The sequence below is a fragment of the Hyperoodon ampullatus genome, assembly GCF_949752795.1.
Source record: "Hyperoodon ampullatus genome assembly, chromosome: 15".
Taxonomy (NCBI): Eukaryota; Metazoa; Chordata; class Mammalia; order Artiodactyla; family Ziphiidae; genus Hyperoodon; species Hyperoodon ampullatus.
In genome coordinates this window covers 50,013,626-50,035,701 of record NC_136928.1, presented here as the reverse complement: position 1 = coordinate 50,035,701, position 22,076 = coordinate 50,013,626, and the positions used below count along the sequence as shown (strand labels likewise).

The 22,076-nt window shown below is 41.1% G+C and overlaps 1 protein-coding gene across 2 annotated transcripts in view; it reads left to right on the top strand.

Moving 5' to 3' along the window:
* Positions 1-4,860: 4,860 nt before the first annotated feature.
* Positions 4,861-22,076, top strand: part of MSH2 (mutS homolog 2) — a gene marked incomplete at both ends in the record, with an annotated part of 74,771 nt that continues 57,555 nt past the window's right edge. Inside the window, 6 exons of one of the 2 annotated variants that reach the window (XM_079721353.1) lie at positions 4,861-5,074; positions 11,448-11,602; positions 14,521-14,799; positions 16,043-16,189; positions 18,489-18,638; positions 19,332-19,465. In XM_079721353.1, the coding sequence (XP_079577479.1) occupies positions 4,864-5,074; positions 11,448-11,602; positions 14,521-14,799; positions 16,043-16,189; positions 18,489-18,638; positions 19,332-19,465 (1,076 nt within the window). The remainder of the gene's footprint in view (positions 5,075-11,447; positions 11,603-14,520; positions 14,800-16,042; positions 16,190-18,488; positions 18,639-19,331; positions 19,466-22,076) is intronic. The other variant, XM_079721352.1, reaches the window with a different exon arrangement.

Below are 22,076 nucleotides of genomic sequence, written 5' to 3'. Positions count from 1 at the left end.
TGTCCGGAGCTTGCACATCTGGAGCCTGTGCTCCGCAACGGGAGAGGCCACAACAGTGAGAGGCTCGCGTACCGCAAAAAAAACCCAACAAAAATGATTAAGTTAAACACTTTAAAATTTACTAAACACTTTTCTATTTTTGCTTGTTTAAAAATCTTAATTATTACTTCTTTGAAGAGCCTCTTTGTTAGGTACGTGTGCCTTTTTGCCCAATACTTACTTACTCTGATTATAAATAGGTAACAGTCATTATGAATTTGGAAAATATGAGAAAATTAAAACCCATTTGGTGGTAATGATTTTATTGCACCCTATCAATCATATTGTACCATGTGTTCCATTTTTGCAAAATCCCTCTTTTCTGTTATTTTTAGAAATTCATAGTTTCCTCTGTAGGACTAGAAAATATAAAAAATTTCTATAAGACAACTATTTGACATAACTTTCAAAATTATCATAAACATTTAATATGTGCACATGGCTTTAAAGAAAAGATATATATATATTTTTAAATGAATTTATTTAGTTATTTTTGGCTGTGTTGGGTCTTCGTTTCTGTGCGAGGGCTTTCTCTAGTTGCAGTGAGCAGGGGCCACTCTTCATCGCGGTGCGCAGGCCTCTCACTGTCGCGGCCTCTCTTGTTGCAGAGCGCAGGCTCCAGACGCGCAGGCTCAGTAGCTGTGGTGCACGGACTTAGTTGCTCTGTGGCATGTAGGATTTTCCCAGACCAGGGCTCGAACCCGTGTCCCCTGCATTGGCAGGCAGATTCTCAACCACTGCGCCACCAGGGAAGCCTAAGAAAAGATATTGTTAAAAAAAACTCTTAGGAAGTTCCCTGGCAGCTCAGTGGTTAGGATTCCAGGCTTTCAATGCCATGGCCTGGGTTCAATCCCTGGTCCGGGAACTGAGATCCTGCAAGCCACATGGTATGGCCAAAAAAACACCAAACAACAAAAACAAACAAACAACAAAACAAAACAAAAACCTCTTGGGCAAATTGATTACAAGCACATTTCAAAGTTTTATTTCAAGCTTTTCTCTAAGCAGGCTAATTAAAAGGTCCCTCTTCTCGAAGACATTTTGGCATTTTGGAGGAAAAAAAGCCTGTTAGGATCATTGTTATTATTAGCCTGGATTCAAAGTAAAGAGTGTCTGAAATCATTAGCTATCTTTTAAGTCTGGTGAAAGGTCATTGTCCTCTGCCAAGGCTGATAGTCCTCTAGATGAATTTCTAGACTTTATGCCCATTAGTCTACCAGAAATGGTAGTAACTCCCCAAAAGGAGCAGTTAATGACATCAGACTATAAGGCTTAGGTCTGAGACACATTTTCTTTCTCAGAACAAAAGGACATACAAAGGGGCTTCCCTGGTGGCGCAGTGGTTGGGAGTCCGCCTGCCGATGCCGGAGACATGGGTTCATGCCCCGGTCCGGGAGGATCCCACATGCCGCGGAGCGGCTGGGCCCATGAGCCATGGCCGCTGGGCCTCCGCGTCCGGAGCCTGTGCCCTGTGGCGGGAGAGGCCACAGCAGTGAGGGGCCCGCGTACCGCAGAAAAAAAAAAAAAAAAAAAAAAAGGACATGCAGAAAAAGCTCCCATTCGGGCTGCTGGCCTTAGTCCCCCTGCCCAGAAGCAGCCATGGTTATGTTCCTTGTACTAGGTTCACACTCTGGAGATCCATCTGTATCAGCAGAGCTATGCATCTAAACTGTACAAATATTATAGCTCATGATCTAAAGCGGATTTTTAAAAATCTTGTTCATCTTTAAAGACTAGAGAAAAATCCACTGCCCTCACCTAGATGAAACCAAACCGCCTCACGTCAGGCTCTCTATCTCCACCCTGTAAACTCTGTCTTTCTTAAATTGCCATGAGAAGCTTATGTTTTGATATTCCATTACCTTGAACTGCCCTCTAGTACACATCCAGATCCTAACTCTCTAGATAGATCAGGCAAGTCCAGGTATTCTCTTTATTTTTAGAATTAATAGACTCAATTGATAAACAAATAAATAATTCAATGAATAAGTGAAAGACAGTCTGGGTGGGGGGAAAGGTGATGATAATAGTATAAAGGCTTTTTACAAAAGATAACAAAATATTTTCAAAGCTACTACCTCATTTGATCCTAACATCAAACCTGGAGGTAGTTATTATTACTATTTTGCCTTCCTCTGAACTATTTAGAATGTGAATTAGGAAAGGGGAGAAATGGATGACACTCAAGGCCAGGTTATCATATAGAAGTGGTTATTGTGATACACAGTTCATTCATTTAAAAACATTTCCTGGGGGCTTCCCTGGTGGCGCAGTGGTTGAGAGTCCGCCTGCCGATGCAGGGGACATGGGTTTGTGCCCCGGGCCGGGAGGATCCCACATGCCGCGGAGCGGCTGGGCCCGTGAGCCATGGCCGCTGAGCCTGCGCGTCCGGAGCCTGTGCTCTGCAACGGGAGAGGCCACAACAGTGAGAGGCCCGCGTACCGCAAAAAAAAGAAAAAAAAAATTTCCTGTGTACCTATTATGTGCCAGGTCCCCTCTGGCGCACAGATGGTTAAACTTACAGAATCTGGAGACTGAACTCTAGCTCCATCACTTACTATTATCTCTGGATCTTGGGCAAACTACTTCACATTTCCAAGTTTCAGTTTCCTCAGTGTAAAATAAGAATAACAATAGTTCCTAATAGAGTTGCAAAAATTAAAACAGTAAGCACATGTAAAAAATTTAAAAGTCAATAAATGCTGATGAACATTAGCCATTATTATTAACTATAAAAAAATGTAAATACTCATCTGTGTTCTTTCCAGGTGTTTAGTAAGAGAGACAGGTGAACATATATTTCTTTTTTTAAAATTAATTAATTAATTAATTATTATTATTATTATTATTTTTTTTTTGCGGTACGCGGGCCTCTCACTGTTGTGGCCTCTCCCGTTGCAGAGCACAGGCTCCAGATGCGCAGGCTCAGCGGCCATGGCTCACGGGCCCAGCCGCTCCGCGGCATGTGGGATCTTCCCGGACCGGGGCACGAACCCGTTGTCCCCTGCATTGGCAGGCGGACTCTCAACCACTGCGCCACCAGGGAAGCCCCCTAATTATTTTATTTATTTATTTTATTTTTGGCTGCGTTGGGTCTTCGTTGCTGCACGCGGGCTTTCTCTGGTTGCAGCGAGCGGGGGCTACTCTTTGTTGCGGTGCGTGGGGCTTCTCACTGCGGTGGCTTCTCTTGCGGAGCACGGGCTCTAGGCTCGCGGGCTTCAGTAGTTGCAGCACGCAGGCTCAGTAGTTGTGGCTTGTGGGCTCTAGAGCGCAGGCTCAGTAGCTGTGGCGCACGGGCTTAGTTGCTCCTCGGCATGTGGGATCTTCCCAGACCAGGGCTCGAACCTGTGTCCCCTGCATTGGCAGGCAGATTCTCAACCACTGCACCACTAGGGAAGTCCCTGAACATATATTTCTAAAACAATGCAGCAAATATAATAGAGATATGAACAAAATGATACTCCAGAAGATAATTCAACTAATTACACCTGGGGGGACTGGGCATCCTTCAGGCCTGAGGACTGAAGAATGACCAGTAGTTTGCTACACAAAGGGCAGGGCAAGGCCATTCCAGAGCACAGGGACAAGTCTGTGTTAGAGCCACAGGTATTGAAAGGTAAGGGGAAGTTTATTGCTCCAGATCACAGAGTTGGTGTGAGAGGAGGGAGCACTACAGGAAGTGGGAGACGTAGTCAGCAGTCAGATGGTTCAAATTTTCTCTGCTTCTGAAACTATTTGAATTAAGTGGTTTCTAAACTGAGCTGATTGTCAGGAATGTCCAGGGAGCTTTCTTCCAGATCCCAAGATCCCACCTGCAGAAATTCCAACCCATTATGTGTGGGTGGGGCCCAGGAACACCTTTGAAAAGCCCCCAGGGTAATTCTGCTGCTGGATCAGGGTTTGGGGCTGCTTTTATGGGGGAAGGGTGAGCAAACAGGAGAGTGCAATACCTTTTGTAAGGCAGGTAACTGTGCAGGACGTATCCTGACCTCCTTCAAGTCTTTGCTCAACATTAAAAAAAAAAGAAAAAAGTCAACCCCCCCATCTTTTTTATCTAAACACTTATCTTCTAACAGTTTACTTATTATAAATTTACTTAGGATATTATCTGAATCCATTCATTAGAATGTAAGTTCAACAAAGGCAGTGGTTTTTCTCTTCTTTACTAGTGATCCTCAGATCCTAGAAGTCTGGCGCATAGCAGGCCTTCTGTTTTTGAATGAATGCATCATTCAAGGAGTGGACAATACGAGAATCTGGCCAGGACGGAGGCTGTGGAGAAGAAACGTGTAACCTTGATGCAGGCAGTTTGCTTAAAAACGAAAAGTGAGGCAGTCGGAGAGAGAGGGGCACAGGTTAAACAAATACTGTGATAGGGAGGAAGGCTAGTTTTTCCTTGTTTTCACGTTTCTTTCTGATTTCACTCTTTCTTCCGGGTACATAACAAACTCAAAACCTGCCAGAACTTCCCACCTGGTCTCCTAAACTAGCTAACCATACACCTGGGACCCACACCAGTGCAACCGAGAAGACCCAGAGAACTGAATTCTCTCAAGGACGGGTGTCTGCCGGGGCGGCCCGCGACCTAGGCTCAAGCATGCGCAGTGGACAGAATCACCAGCGTGCGCGGGAAGCTGGGCCGCGTCCGATTATGATTGGCTGTCGTGACGCACTCCCACCCACAGAAACGCAGCGCTGGATGCTGATTGGGTGTCTCCACAGAGGCCGGACGCCGCACGGGGGGCGAGGGAGGGGAGGCGGGAAACAGCTTAGTGGGTGCGGGGTCGCGCAGTTCCGTCAGGCAGGCGGCGGAGAGATTCCGAAATGGCGGTGCAGCCGAAGGAGACGCTGCAGCTGGAGAGCGCGGCCGAGGTCGGCTTCGTGCGCTTCTTCCAGGGCATGCCGGAGAAGCCAACCACCACGGTGCGCCTCTTCGACCGGGGCGACTTCTATACGGCGCACCGGGAGGACGCGCTGCTGGCCGCCCGGGAGGTGTTCAAGACCCAGGGGGTGGTCAAGTACATGGGGCCGGCAGGTGAGGGCGGGGACGGCGCGGGCTCAGGGGAGGACCCCGCGGAGTTGGCTCCTCTCAGGAAGTGGGAGGGTATCGGGCAGGGAGACAACGGGGGGCGGGGACGCTGGTGTCTCGTGGGGGCACTGCGCGTGCTCCGGCCCCTGCCTGGCCTAGTGGGGCGCCACCCGCCCCCTGCCCTGCCTCCGCCCTGAGTCTGTCCCTCCGGAGCTGCCCCGGATCAGACCTAATAGCGATCGCTACGTGCCAGGCTTCGTGCGAGGCGTTTTAACACATTGTTCTATTTAATTTTGCTGCAGTCCGCGTGGGTGTCTGCTTCTCGCTCCAGCTTTGGCGCTGTGGATATCATCACAAACGCCGCCAAACCCCTTTATCACAAACGCCAGTCCAGGATTGAGATTTAGAATAGAAGGGGGTTGGGGAGACGGTTTTACGTCACCAGCGTGATTTTGCCTGTTGGGCGAACGTGATTTATATCGCTGTTCAGCGCAGGGGCCTATAGTGTCTACTGTTAATAGGCAGTATTGCCAAGTGGTCAGGACCTCGAACTGGAGCCAGATTGCCTGGCTTCAAGTCGCAGCCCCTCCACTTACCAGCTGTGTGGCCTTGAGCTAGTCATGTATGTCTGTGCCTCAACTCGGCATTCAGTGCCCTCGGTAACCCATCCCCATCTCTCTAGCATCATCTCTCCCTGGAAAGCTACAAACTTCTCGCTCTCTTGTAGTTAGATGTTCTGAACATCTAGTTTTATGTTAATCTCTTTTATCCCTGACTCCTAGGAATGAACATAATAGGAGGAGTAAGGAGTTGTGGGTTTTAGTCCTGCCTCTGCCATATGCAGATGGAAGGTTACTGACAAAAGATGTTTCATTCATTAGATAGACATTTATTGAGTGCTGCCTTGGGCAGGGTTGTGGACACTGGGAGTACTTAGATCAAAAGGCAGTATCCCCACCTTCACAGAGCTCCCCCTAGTGGAGAGCAAGGTAGAAGTAATTCCAATTCCAGGTGAAGACCTATGGAGGATGCTCCATAACAAGTTGCCAAAGAGGCAGAGGCAGGATTGCCAAAGACTGGAGCCATCAGAAGAGGCATTACAAGAGAGGTTAAATTTCACTTGAGCCTTGAGAAACCCTGTACCCATTAGCAGGGACTTTCCGTTTCCCCTGAGTCCTCCCAAACCCAGGCAACTGCTAATCTGCTTTCTCTCTCTAGATTTGCCTATAACATTGGTCTTTTGTGACTGATTTCTTTCACTTAACATTTTTAAGGTTCATCTGTGTTATCAGTACTTCATTTCTTTTTATTGCCAAATATTCCATTGTATGGATATACAATATTTTGTTTAATCCATTCGTTAGGTGATGGATATTTGGGCTGTTTCTTTAACCAATACTTTGAATGTCGTCTGTACCCGTTCTCTCCTTCCCTGTTGTGCCCGTGAAGAGATGAGCCTTTTGCTGTGGTCTGGATCCCCTCTCCTCTTCTCACAGATGGCTTTTCTGTTGATCATTTCTTCTCTCTTTGGTTCATTCTTTTGGCATTCAGGCTTATTCATATCCTTTTAGCTACTTTTCTCTTATTTTCAACAATTATCAAAACATTATTATAATAAAGCCCTGTGAGGTGGGTTAGTACCTAGCTTCAATTTATAGATAAGGAATCTGAGTCCCTAAAAAAGGAAGTTGCTTAGAAGCATCTCCTCTTGGAAGCTTTTTTTTTTTTTTTTTTTTTTGCGGTACTCGGGCCTCTCACTGCGGTGGCCTCTCCCATTGCGGAGCACAGGCTCCGGACGCGCAGGCTCAGCGGCCATAGCTCACGGGTCCAGCCGCTCCGCGGCATGTGGGATCTTCCCGGACCGGGCCACGAACCCGTGTCCCTTGCATTGTCAGGCGGACTCTCAACCACTGCGCCACTGGGGAAGCCCTTGGAAGCCTTTCTTAACTCCCATCTTAAGGCTTCCTGGTTAGCTGCCCCTCTCACGTGTTCCCTGCCCTAGGACCTTCTCCTTACCCTAGACACAACATTTATTTTACTCTATGCCAATATACTGAAAACTCCTAGAGGGCAGGAACTCTGTCTTAACCAGTCTCTGCCTTTGAATCCCAGCACCTGGCACAGTGCCCACATGTAAGCAGACACATTATCAGCTGAATGAAGATGGGGGCTCCAAATTATTCTTGAAGAGGAGAATCTTGTATCAACCTGAGGTTTTTCTTCTGCGCCACGTGGAGGCTGGGTAGCTTTCTCTTCCAGTTTCCCTTCAGTCTTACTTCCCAGCTTTCAGACTTAAAGCATACAGCCAAGCTCTTCACCAGGAACATCCAGTGTGTCACAAACACTCCTTTGAGAGAAATAGTATATTCGGAGGATAACCTTTTTTTTTTTTTTTAATAAATTTATTTATTTTTATTTTTGGCTGCGTTGGGTCTTTGTTGCTGTGCGCGGACTTTCTCTGGTTGCAGCGAGCAGGGGGGCTACTCTTCGTTGTGGTGCACGGGCTTCTAATGCGGTGGCTTTTCTTGTTGCGGAGCACGGGCTCTAGGCGCGCGAGCTTCAGTCGTTGTGGCTCGGCGGGCTCTAGAAAGCAGGCTCAGTAGTTGTGGCGCACGGGCTTAGTTGCTCCGTGGCATGTGGGATCTTCCCGAACCAGGGCTCGAACCCGTGTCCACTGCATTGGCAGGCGGATTCTTAACCACTGTGCCACCAGGGAAGCCTGGAGGATAATCTTGATGGTTGGGCAACCTATCTGGAGATTAGTAATGGAGGAAGTAGGGGAGGCCATGGTGGGGAGGGGAATCACCTCATTTACCTCTTCACCCACCCACTCTTAAGAAATCAGCACTGGGGACTTCCCTGGCAGTCCAGTGGTTAGGACTCCATGCTTCCACTGCAGGGGGCACAGGATTGATTACTGGTTGGGGAAAGATCCCGCATGCTGCGTGGTGTGACCAAAAAAAAAAAAAAAAAGAAAGGAAGAAGGAAATCAGCACTGTTGTGAATGTGTTCCTGTGTTCCTGTTGAGTGTGTCTAGAAAAAGACTGAGGGTTGCTCTGGATCCCTCTGCCCTTGGCCTGGCAGATAACATTGATGTGCAAATAGTCAGGTATAAGTAATAGGGAGTGGTGGGGCTTGTGGATCTGAGAGTGCTTGTTCACGTGTGCTAAGCATTCAAATTCAAATGCTTTAAAAACCCAGTGCTGGCCAGACAGCTATGCTGGTACATCCTGTTGGGCTGATGATTTTTTTTTTTTTTTTTTTTTTTTTTTGCGGTACGCAGGCCTCTCACTGCTGTGGCCTCTCCCGCCGCGGAGCACAGGCTCCGGACGCGCAGGCCCAGCGGCCATGGCTCACGGACCCAGCCGCTCCGCGGCATGCGGGATCCTCCCGGACCGGGGCACGAACCCGCGTCCCCCGCATCAGCAGGCGGACTGTCAACCACTGCGCCACCAGGGAAGCCCTGGGCTGATGATTTTTAAGACCTGTTTCTGAATTAGGTGCCAGACCAGTGTTATTTTGTCTTCTAAATTAAAGGATGATATAACACTGTTTTGAAATTCATTGCTGTATTTACTGGAAGTTGCTGACTGATACTTACAGTGGCATTTATAAGTGTCTCTGGGAGAAATTCATCTCTAATTTTGTATTAACTCTGGTTTAGTGCTTTCTGTGAGCAAATTTTTTTTAATGATAATATTTTGTCATATGAGTAATGTTACTTATGTAGAATTCAGCTGGATAAGCTGATAGTGTGTTCAATCATTCTGGTTTGCTTGAGACTGACCGGCGGGGAGGGGGGCGTCTCCTGGGATGCTGGACTTTCAGTACTAAAACTTGGGGAGTCTTGGGCAAAATGGGATGAGTTGCTCACCCTATGTGCTAGGCAAAAACAGGAAATAATTTAAATGGGGCCTACCATTCCACTGAGGTTCTGGTTCTGAGGGAGTCTTAATTGGGAGATATGAGTCTGTTGCAGCCTGGATAGGTCTTAGATCCCGCTTATGCCTCTGAGAATGTTAGTACAGGCTTTGCTGAATGAGTAACGTTCACAGTAAACATAATTTTCACGCAGCTTTCCAAATGCAAGGTAAAAAACAGCAGTATATTCAAGTCTGTAAAATGTGGCTGTGTTGAACTTGCCGAGTTGAAAACTGGTGGCCTAAATAGTGTTTTCTTAAAAGTTTGAATTAATTGCCTATATTTTAAAGATTGGGTAGTTTCATGAAAAAATTCAGATTTTGAGCTTCTTTTGAAAATTCTGCACAGTTGGAAACTCTGGGCAAATTAGCATTGGGTTGGAGTTGAGTGGCTGCTCCCTCTGACCTACTGAGTCTAGATTTTTTCTTTACCCTGATGTGCTTTCCTTGTTTTGCCACAGTTCCCACCATTTGAAGTCATTTTTCATCTGTCAGTTGTGTTGTTCTTCCTTTGGCTTTCTCTGCTTATTAGATCCTGCCTGGTCCCTGTAGATATTTTTTGCCAGTCCTAGGTTAGATCTTAAGGAATGTTCTAGGGAATAACTTTAAAGAGGCAAGATTTGAGCCAGTTTTCAGGGTGTCTGTGACAGCAGAGGGATTCTTTTTTTTTTTTTTTTTTTTTTGTCTGCATTGGGTCTTCGTTGCTGCGCACCAGCTTTCTCTAGTTGCGGCGAAGGGGGGCTACTCTTTGTTGCGGTGCGTGGGCTTCTCATTGTGGTGGCTTATCTTGTTGTGGAGCACGGGCTCTAGGCGTGCAGGCTTCAGTAGTTGCAGCACATGGGCTCAGTAGTTGTGGTGCACGGGCCCTAGAGTGCAGGCTTAGTAGTTGTGGCACACAGGCAGCGTGGATTCTTGTCTACTACTTATAACTAGTGAACTGATATTGAAAGTATCAGCTGTGTTTTGCTGTACAAAACAATTGTATTATGTCATTTAATTAATCTTTATGCTTATTTGTATTTGATATTTGTACTTGATATGATCTACTGTTAAATTTAGGTTAAATCTTTCATAAGATCCAGAATTGTCAGAATAATCTACAAGTATAATCTGAATTACCTTTAAGTGAATAATTTGTATTACCTATATTATATGAAAATTGAATTTTAATGCCATTTGATGATGTGGGTGATTTTATTTATTTTGTAAAGAAATTGTTATTTACAAATCAAAACTAAGGTGAAACACTATATTCCATCTAAGACAATTTTTTAGCCTTGGCACTATTGATATTTTGGACCGAAGAATTAATGTGTTACTGTGAGGGGCTATCCTGTGCACATTTAACAACATCCCTGCCTCTTCCTACTAGATTCTGTTATTATTCCCTTTCCCCAGTTGTAACAACCTAAATGCCCCCCCAGGCATTGACAGTTGTCCGCTAAGGGAGCAAGATCGTCCCCCGTTGAGAACCAGTGATGTAAGATGAAGGCCAGGAAGTTCGAAAACTCGGTTGACTGGATAGGGGAAATAGATGCACTCATACTTTACGGGTGGTAGTGTTAATTGGTACAGCCAACCAAGGGAGATAGTCTGCAATATATATAAAAATCACACATATCATCCTTTGATAAAATCCAGTTTTAGGACTTTATCTCACAGATACACTCAGATGTTTGGAGAGTGAAGCACATACAAGGTTATTCATGCAACACTGTTGTAATAACAAAGATTGGAAACAACCCGTAGGTCCATCAGGAAAAGGCTAAATTATAGAAATTCCTTAGGTTCATTGGAACGTTTGCAGCTGTAAACAGAAAGAAGCTAATTATGTACTGATGGAACAATCTCCAAAATACTATATCAAAGTTAAAAAAAAGATACAGTACAGTGTGTATAGTGTGCAGTTATTTATGTAAAAGAGGCAAAAAGCGGGCTTCCCTGGTGGCGCAGTGGTTGAGAGTCCGCCTGCCAATGCAGGGGACACGGGTTTGTGCCCCGGTCTGGGAAGATCCCACATGCCGCGGAGCGGCTGGGCCCGTGAGCCATGGCCGCTGGGCCTGCGTGTCCGGAGCCTGTGCTCCGCAGCGGGAGAGGCCACAACAGTGAGAGGCCCGCATATCGCAAAAAAAAAAAAAAAGGAGAAAAGCAATGCCTTATATTTGCTTGTGTGTGCCTAGACTATGTTTGGAAATATATTCTATAAAGTGATAACACTTGGGTGGTGAACTGGATGTGTAGGGGACAGTGGTGAAATGCAAGTCTCCTATCCACCATTGTATACCCTTCATCTACTAAAGTCTCTAGGACATGTAATAGGTGCTTGATAAATAGTTTATTGAGTGAATGAATTACTGGGAAAACAACATAGATTGGGGGGAGGCTTTGTGTTAGGTCTTCAACACTTATGACTTCAAATCCTCAAATCCGTAACATGTATTTTTAATATTTTTCTTTAGGAGCAAAGACTCTGGAGAGTGTTGTGCTTAGTAAAATGAATTTTGAGTCTTTTGTAAAAGATCTTCTTCTAGTTCGTCAGTACAGAGTTGAAGTTTATAAGAATAGAGCTGGAAATAAGGCCTCCAAGGAGAATGATTGGTATTTGGCATTTAAGGTAATTATCTTCCTTTTAAATTTAGTTGTGTTTTTAAGAGTGGACAAAATAAAAACATGAGAGAATTCTGTGTTGGTTTAATATTTTAGCCAGGTTGTGATAGTAAAATGCTGTGAGAAACTTTAATATTCTTTAGCATGTGGGTTTTAAAATCACAGTTTAATAGCAATTCAGAAATTCAGTAAATCCTTATTATGAGTATGAATACTCTGAGCTTTGTCACTGTCCCTAAAACCTAAATAATAAATAGCCTTTAAATAAAGTTGAATACCAGCATTAAAGAAGATTTGATTTTACTGTTTTTGAAGTAATATCACACAAATTTACATATCCCAAATATCTGTTTATACACGTTTTTAATATGTTTGGATATTTGTATGTTCCTTTCTCTTTCATTAGACTAATTTTTTAGAAGTGTGGAACTTTGTTTAATGCTGATCATATTCCTAGGTGTGCCTAGAAGGGCTTATTGACGTGCTTCTAATGCCTTCATGGAGATGGGGGTACTATTTTGTTTTATTTAAGGACTATCTTTATTTTTAGTCTGTAAAATCATGTTTCTGTTTGTTCACACACAATACCTTCACATAAATATTGGATAATGGTTAAAATGTTGGGGAGGTGAGATTTATCCTTGAAAGGGAATAAATGTGTGGTAAGGCGGGACAGTGTTCTGGGCTTGTATTTGGCTGATCTCATTTCTCCTCTGTCCCTCTGCATGACCTTGGCAAATTTCCCAGCCTTCTCCTGTATCTGTTTCTTTATAAACAGTAAAATTAGAAGGTTTTTAAGATGTTTTCTGACGTGAAAGCCCTGTGAAAGTTTTTTTGTGAGGTTTAATACAACATTTCAACATTTGATGTTGGTGCTGCCCCAAATAGAATATTCTTCAATATTCCTTCCATACTGCCTGCTGTCACCACCCCCCGCCTTTGTAAATGTCGACATTTACTGAAGATTATATCTGAGAGCATTTATCATTCTTTATTATGGAATTTCCTTGGAATTTTCGTTGCTACTTTACTGAGAAAAGTGGGACTTATAGTTTTATCCTACATTTTGAAAGATTTTAATAGAAAATTGAGGGGTACCGCAAAGTGATGTTTTTCTATCTCATTCTTCACAGAGCTCAGTTAGTAACAACACCAAAATGTGGGATCGTGAGTTCAGCTGATTAACTGGATTATCAGCCCATCACACCTCACTCCTTCGTGTCATCAGAATCCTTTGAGATGCATTGTTTTTAACCCCTACCTTTTAGATCAGGGGGAAAAAAATCTTCAAATATGTATCTTTGTCAGGTTAAAAGATAGTATCTTCATCCTGATATTTATTTTAAGAAGTTCAGATCTAAAACTGCTAAAACTGATTTATCTTTTAATTTTTAGCTTATTGATTCTATTGTAAAGTATTAGTGATATTTGGGATAGTTGACCTCTATAATTGACTTTTTTTTTTAATTTAATTTTTGGCCTTGTTGTGCGGCTTGCGGGATCTTACTTGATAAGCTAGCTTCTAGTTTACTTTTGAGAGTTTTTTTAAGGTGTGCATAACCTGTGCGTGTAAATCCAAAGCATGTATGTGAAAATATGTTCACATTTGTGATTGAATCAGTGCTTTTTAAATTTGGGTATCAGGTAATACTAGCTTTCCATTTCTTTTTTTTTTTTTTTTTTGGTCGCAGGGATTGAACCCAAGCCCCCTGCGGTGGAAGTGCGAAGTCTTGACTGCTAGACCGCCAGGGAACTTCCTCCATTTCATTTTTGATCCAGATTTTAATCAATAATCCATATATAGTTACAGGATATTCAGAACCATATTGGGAAAAGATAAATGATTATCATGATTATGATGCTAAAGACATTTGAGAACTATTGATGGCTACTTGTTGCTTAAATTTGGCTTGTCACTGTGTGCATTTGGACTATTTCTGACTATCTCATGTTTCATACCGTGGTCCATCAGTTGCCCCAGAAATGCCTCACGTTAACAGCAACCTGTTAGCTTCTGATCATGTTGAAGTACTGTTACCCACCAGCTTGACACAGGTGGAGCCAAAAGCAAAGAAACTTGACCCTTTACTTACCTTGTACAGTCTTAAAGAGATTTCTAATCTTTTTGAAATTTTGAAAATAGGTCAGGGACTTCTCTGGTGGTCCAGTAGTTAAGATGCCGCACTCTCGATGCAGGGGGCCCGGGTTCGATCCCTGGTCAGGTAACTAGATCCCACCTGCCACAACTAAAGATCCCGCATGCCGCAACTAAAAGATCCCACATGCCTCAACTAAAGATCCTGTATGCCGCAACAAAGATCCTGAATGTGGCAACAGAGATCCCGCGTGCTGCAACTAAGACCCGGCACAGCCAAAAACAAACAAACAAACAAAATTGGTCAAAGACCCTTTATTTGGAAATCATTGATCTAGAAGAATCTCTGCATTTTACAAATAAATACATTGATATAGAGAGATGTCTATCCAAGGTTAATATTTAAGCTAATGATACTGTTTTTCTATGTGGTATAACTACTCAGTGAAAATTCTGATTATGTGCAACCAATAGGTAGTTTGGCAGAGTGTAGAAATTTAGGTATACCATTGAGAAGGGTTATCACTTTGGGTACCTCAATGATTGTGTGAGTGAGTGTAAACTTAGATGCCAAATTTCAAACTGAAAATCGCTTTTGATACTATTACTTTTAGATGTGCCCAAGTGTTCTGAAATTAATTGGAAAAGTAGGGAGGATACTTTATAGAAAATGTGGTAATATTAATTGGACTATATGGTTATAAGTAATTTATTTTGGTAAGAAAACGTTTAATTAATAAAATTCATCTAGGTTGGGTAATTTCTGTTGGTTAGTAAAGTTTTAAAGTACATTCAACAGTTTCTTAAAATTTTTCTTTATTTTTGCTTAGGCTTCTCCAGGTAATCTTTCTCAGTTTGAAGACATTCTCTTTGGTAACAACGATATGTCAGCTTCCATTGGTGTTGTGGGTGTTAAAATGTCTACAGTTGATGGCCAAAGACAGGTTGGAGTTGGGTATGTTGACTCCATACAGAGGAAGCTAGGACTGTGTGAGTTTCCCGATAATGATCAGTTCTCCAATCTGGAGGCTCTCCTGATTCAGATTGGACCAAAGGAATGTGTTTTACCAGGAGGAGAGACTGCTGGAGACATGGGAAAACTGAGGCAGGTAAGGAAATGGAATGTAGAGATAGAGGAGAATCCAAGGCTAGGAATGGCTCTAAATTAACATAATACTGTTTTACTTAAGGAAAAAAAATTTTAAGTCAAAACCTTTTAAATCTAATCACAACAGGGCTTTGAGGAATGTCTTGATGTTTGTCTTTGATAGAAACTTTGTATCTTTATTAGGACTTCAGAAGGAGCTGTTTCTTAAGACTTGTTCTACCTCAGATCATCCCCCCTCCCCCCGCCTTCCAAAAGAGTAACTCAGTGCCATTTTAAAGGGATCGCAATTGATAAAAGGAGTGCTTTCACAGTTGGGGGGTGCAGGGTGGGGAAGAGGTGATTTAGGGCCATTAAAGAAAAAAAACTATGACTGTATTTAGCCTGGATATATCAAATAAGTTGTAGTTCTTCAGGATTAATTTTTAATAGTTCAAGTGGAACTTTAGCCTATTATTATTATTATTTTAATTAATTTTTGACTGCGTTGGGTCTTCATTGCGGTGCGCTGGCTTCTCATCGCGGTGGCTTCTCTTGCTGTGAAGCACGGGCTCTAGGCACACAGGCTTTGGTAGTTGTGGTATGCAGCCTCAGTAGTTGTGGCTCGCAGGCTCCAGAGCGCAAGCTCAGCAGTTGTGGCGCACGGGCTTAGTTGCTCCATGGCACGTGGGATCCTCCCGGACCAGGGCTCGAGCCCGTGTCCCCTGCATTGGCAAGTGGATTCTTAACCATTGTGCCACCAGGGAAGCCCTAGCCTCTTATTATTTTACTGATTCTTTTATTTTAACAAAGTTCGATTTTGCTATTTGTATAGATATATGGTTTATTATTTAGATATTTAAGGGATGTTGTATTCCCCCCAAGGATTCTTTTCTTCTCATGAGCCTCAAATACAATAAGAACTACTTGAGAGTTAGCATATCTGTGATGGGCATTTTTAGTATAAATAGTATTTAGGGAACTTTCCACAAGTATTATTCTGTTAAGAGTTTTTACTATTGAGACTATTTTTTGAAAGCTTTATGTGAGCCTAATTTTAAATTTCCATGAAAATTTGATTTACAGATTTTAAAAATACATGTTAATACATATATTACCAATGTCTTCTTGCATGTTGTATAAAAATTTAATGTGGGTTAATAATTTGTTAATCTGTTGTCACTTTATATTTGTCAGTGATACAGCTTTCCTTATTGCTTTTCTTGTTCCTTTTCTCCTAGTAATTTAAAATATTTCTTGTAAAATAGGTTATTCAGAGAGGAGGAATTCTGATCACAGAAAGAAAAAGAGCTGACTTTTCCACAAAAGATATTTATCAGGACCTCAACCGGTTGTTGAAAGGCAAAAAGGGAGAACAGATGAATAGTGCTGTGTTGCCAGAAATGGAGAGTCAGGTATGTGGATTACAAATGTGAATTTATCATTAAATAGTGACTTTTTAGAAGGCTACTTCTGTCATCTATATCTCAAAGCCTAAACTGGATCACTGATATTTAAGCTTATTTTAATCTATGAAGAATCTTGTGAAAAACTCAAGGACTGACTAGAAAAATTTAAACATAACCTTAAATATAATTTCATTATATTTACACAATATATATCCTTGGGGTAAGGAAGAGTTTATTGTTTTATTGGTTTCACCTGAAAGAGCCTGATTACTGTCACCGAAGTAGGTGAGGTAGCTTAGTTGTTTAGGGGGAAAAAGACCTATCAAAGTTTTATAATGTACGAGCTGTGGGGGTTTTAATAAATTACTTCAGTTTCACTATCTGTCTTAAAGGATCGTTGTGGAGATTAGGAAGTAATAAGGGTGAAAGTATATACAGTGCATAATAGTTGCATAATAAATGTTACATTTAAACAATTCAAAAATTGGCACTGGTTATGTATGTTCAGTGTAGAAATGAATATGCAAACAATGTAACTTTTTATGGGATTTTTCAGTGGTTGAAGTTTATCTTCAGTTTTTCAAATCTTTGAGGCAAGTATGGTTTGAGGGATGTATTTTTATGGTAAAATATTAGAAACTCTTGACAGGTTATTTGTGGATCACTGATAAGTAAAATGAAGAATTGTATATTTAAATAAGAGCAAGCTCTAGCTTATAATTTTGAAAATTGATTTCAAACTACAGTAAACAGAGACTATTATTACTATCATGATCTTGCAGTGATTGCTTATCACATAATAGTTTGATCCTTATAAACTAAGTTTACCTGTTTTACTTTTCTTGTGTGACAGAATCAGAAGCAGTTGTGTATGAGCAATAATCCCAATATAGACGTTCCCTGACTTATGGTGGTTCAACTTACAATTTTTTTTTACTTTACAATGGTGCGAAAGTGATATGCATTCAGAAGAAACTATACTTCGCATTTTGACCTTTTCCTGGGCTAACAATACTCAGTGCAATTCTCTTGTGATGTTGGGCAGGGCAGCGTGTAGCAGCTCCCAATCAGCCACGCAATCACAAGGGTTAAATGGCCGATACACTTACAACCATGCTGTACCCATAGAACCATTCTCTTTTTCACTTTCAGCACAGTATTCAATAAATTTTGAGTTATTCAACTTTATTATAAAGTAGGCTTTGTGTTAGATGATTTTGCCCAACTATAGGCTAATGTAATGCTCTGAGCACATTTAAGGTAGGTGAGGCTAAGCTACAATGTTCAGTAGGTTAGGTGTATTAAATGCATTTTACATTTATGATGCGTTTATTGGGATGTAACCCCATCATAAGTCAAGGCAGATCTGTATTAGAGAAACTTACTTCAGCGTTGAAAATGGGAAGAAGCTTTTAGAGCTACTAAAAGGTGTTATCATCTGTGCCTTGTGACGTAGCAGGAGATTCTTGTGACAACCTTATATATTTGTTAGAGTTTGGCAGAGGCAGATAGATGACTGTGTTATCAATTAGGAAATATATGCACATTCACAATGAATCTGGTATCGAGTATAAGTAGAACTTGTCATTGGGCTATCAGTTTGATGTCCTTAGCCTCTTTATTTTATGTTATAGTAGTAATATAGGCAGTTTATTTAAACTTTTTATTTAAATACACATATAGGAAAGTGCGTATATCATAAGTGTATAACTAAATTTTCATAAATTATAAGTACCCACATGACCAGCACCCATGAAACAGAAGAGTAGCAGGATCGTAAAGACCCTTTTTGTTTTCTTCCAGTTGTTACCTCCACCAAGGGTAACCCTGCTTCTTACCTCTGACAGTATGGATTAGTTTGGTCTATTTTTGAGGTTTATATAAATGGACTCATACAGTTCATGCTCTTGTGTTTGATTTCTTTTGTTCAGTATCATGTTTGTGAGATTTATCTATATTGTCGCATGTTGTTGTGGATTGTTTGTGCTTATATCTGTTGTTGTGTGTAGTATTCCACAATGTGAACATGCCAGGCTGTATCCATTTTACTCTTGGTGGACATTTGCATAATTTCTACTTTTGGCTATTATAAATAATGTTGCTGTTACAGTAAATTTTCACTTTCTGAAAATCGTTTTTTAGTCTTAGGTTTATTTAAACTTTGTCTGATTTTCTTGGTTTGGATTGGGAAAGAACAGGGAAAATGATAGTGTTTGAAATTATTTTCATCTTGCCATTTGTTTTTTTTAAAAAATCTCTGGAATTCTAGTGATAGTCATCTCTTATTTTAAATTCTTAATCTTAGGTTGCAGTTTCTTCATTGTGTGCAGTAATCAAGTTTCTAGAACTCTTATCAGATGATTCAAACTTTGGACAGTTTGAACTGACTACTTTTGACTTTAGCCAGTACATGAAATTGGATATTGCAGCAGTCAGAGCCCTTAACCTTTTCCAGGTAAAAAAAAAATACATGGGTTAAAAATATTGAGTGGTTAAAAATGTTTCTCTCTCTCTCTCTCTCTCTCTCTCTGTGTGTGTGTGTATATATATATATATAAAAAAGACTCTTACTAAGGAGCTTAAATATTTTGAAATATTATACTTAAAATAGATAGTTTTGAATTACTGTATTTTTCTAATTGCAAGCTATATAAAAAGTATTTGTCCTGGTTTTATGAATAATTTTGTGTATTAATAGCAGTTTTTAAAAAATTACATTCTAAGAAGTTTTATGTCTAGAACTGCAGTAATTTGGTGGTTTTGGTTTGGGGAAAAATATACAGCAGAAAATCAGATTAACAGGTTGAAAGTTTGATTTTCGGATGAGGAACCTTTGTGTACATTTCTGTTTAATATTTGAAGAATGTTAAGTGTTTTTTGTTTGTTTGTTTTTACAAGTTTGGGGAGTGTAGGGGATGGTTATTTTTAAATTTTTTTTGGCTGCGTGGCTTGTGGGATTTTAGTTCTCCGACCAAGGATTGAACCCAGGCCCTCGGCAGTGTGGGCACAGAGTCCTAACCACTGGACTGCCAGAGAATTCCCAGTGTTAAGTGTTCTTGTTCCCCAAATTACTTAATCATTATTCATGGCATAGTAAAGTTTTCACTAATGAGCGTGCCATTTTTCTATTTTATTTTTTGTTCACTAGGGTTCCGTTGAAGATACTACTGGCTCTCAATCTCTGGCTGCATTGCTGAATAAATGCAAAACCCCTCAAGGACAAAGACTGGTTAACCAGTGGATTAAGCAGCCTCTCATGGACAAGAACAGAATAGAAGAGAGGTATATTACTAGTATATACTTTTGTAAGCTCTGAGTAACTTCCAGTCACTCCATATGATTATACCCCTTATTGTAACATGCAATTTTGCACCTATATTTCAGCATCTAACTTCACAGAAAGCTAATAAAGTAATATAGTAGTAATGATTTAGATTGATTAAATAACTTATTTTCTTAATTATTTTTTTTTTCCTCCACTATGAAAAAGTAAAATTTTATTACGGAGGTGGTATGGATAATGTCTCAGCATGAGCTTGGGAGCCAGATGACCTTGGTTCATGTTAAGGCTCTACCACTTAGGAGCTGTGTTATATTGGGTGTTATTCAACCTCTGTGTGGCAGTTTCTTCCCTTTTAAAATGACAGTAATAACACACCTACTTCTTAGGGTTATTATGAGGATTTGATGATTTTCTGAGGATTAGATGATCTAATGTGTATAAAGTACTTTGAACAAGGTCTGGCACATAGGAAGCACTTATGCTTTATTATTCTAGAAAGGATTTAAGGCAGCCTAAATGTATTTCAGAAAATCTTTAAAATTGAGGAAATAAAAGTTATATAATGCTGCTGTCCTAATATAATTAGCATTGGAGTAGGTTTTATTTTACTATTATTTTTTTTTTTGCGGTACGCGGGCCTCTCACTGTTGTGGCCTCTCCCGTTGCGGAGCACAGGCTCCGGACGTGCAGGCTCAGCGGCCATGGCTCACGGGCCCAGCCGCTCCGCGGCATGTGGGATCTTCCTGGACTGGGGCACAAACCTGTGTCCCCTGCATCGGCAGGTGGACTCTCAACCACTGTGCCACTAGGGAAGCCCGGAGTAGGTTTTATTTTTATCTTTTGTTTTAGATACAAGTTTTAAAACTTAAATGAAGTATACTGTGCACAAGAGCACAAATCCTAAATGTGCAGTTTGATGGATTTTCACAAAGTGAACACATTGGTAATAACACACAAGTCAAGAAACAACATAACTAGCATCCCAGAAACTCCCCTCAATTATCCTGATAGTTGCTACCTCTCTTTACTTCAAGAGTAATTACTATCCTAACATCATAGATTAATTAGTTTTGCCTGTTTTTGAACTGCATATAAATAAAATAATTTTCTATAGTGCACTCTTAAGTTTGATTGTCTTTTTAAAAACATAATTGTAATCCTAATATAGTTTTGTGCCCTTGTTTTTTCCCACTTGTGCTTACGTTATCATAAGCATTTTTTAGTGTTGTTTTATGTTCATATTCAGCATTTTTAATAAGTACATAATATTTTATTGACTAGATATACTTTACCTTTTTCAATAATTAGGTTATTTCATGTGACCTTATTGTATACCTAATTTTTTTTTTTTTACTTTATTTATTTACTTATATTTCTTTTTGGCTACGTTGGGTCTTTGTTGCTGCATGTGGGCTTTCTCTAGTTGTGGCGAGCGGGGGCTACTCTTCCTTGTGCTGCGCGGGTTTCTCATTGCTGTGGCTTCTCTTGTTGCAGAGCATGGGCTCTAGGCGCGCGGGCTTCAGTAGTTGTGGTGCACAGGCTTAGTTGCTCCGTGGCATGTGGGATCTTCCCGGACCAGGGCTCGAAACTGTGTGCCCTGAATTGGCAGGCGGATTCTTAACCCCTGCGCCACCAGGGAAGTCCCTATACCTCATGTTTTCGATTTGGTAAATTAAGATATATTGCCAGGATAGGTAAAAGAGAGTCAGTATTTTTATAGATTTGATGTTGTCAAATTGTTCAAGAATTTGTTGAGTAGCTACTGAATTCTGATGGTATAAAGCATGGTGATCCCTCGACTGTTTGGGACTGTGTATGCCAGGCAAATGTAAAATAGTTGATCAGTATCATAAGACACCCTGCAGATAACTACCAAGCAAAGTATTGATCCTGTGGATTCTCAAGGGTCTTAAAATAAAAATAACTCATGAGGTCAGTGATTCATGGGTATGTTGATATATCATTGAAAATGCAAAAATTGAAATGCTAAGGCAACTTTCTGAAGGCAGTTTTTTTGGGGAAGAAAAGTGGAATTTAGTAACTTAAAATAAGAAATAGGAAGGATTGGATATTTGCAAGTAATTAAGGCAGCTTACAGTTTTTTATTTTAATTATTTGTGAGTCAGTAACTACATTAACGTGTGTCAAAAGTCCAACAGAACAGAAGGATATACAGTGATGAGTCTCTTACTGTTGTCTTCCAGTTTCTCAGTACTTTTTTTCAGGGCCTCTGCACAGCTCCAGGGACACATTTCTTATTGTACTCTATGTGAATTGCCAACACCTGCCCTGGGAGCAACTTGTCTTAATCAGTTTCTTGAGTATCCTACCATGGAAAGCCTGTGCCTAAACAAGTAAAAGTTTATGTCCATTCTCCCTCATCTTTTAGTTGTTTCTTAAAAGAAATATTAGGTAATTTAAATAATTCCCAAGATCTAGGTCATTGGTTTTATTTTTAACTTTGGGCTTGTGGGAACAGGGCACATGTCAGTGGTCCTCTTCTGGCTTAACAACTAGAGCCTGCATGTATTTAAACCCTTCAAAAACCTTACATACTATTACCAGAATAACAAATTATTTAGAAGACAAGATATCAAAATTAATTTTTTT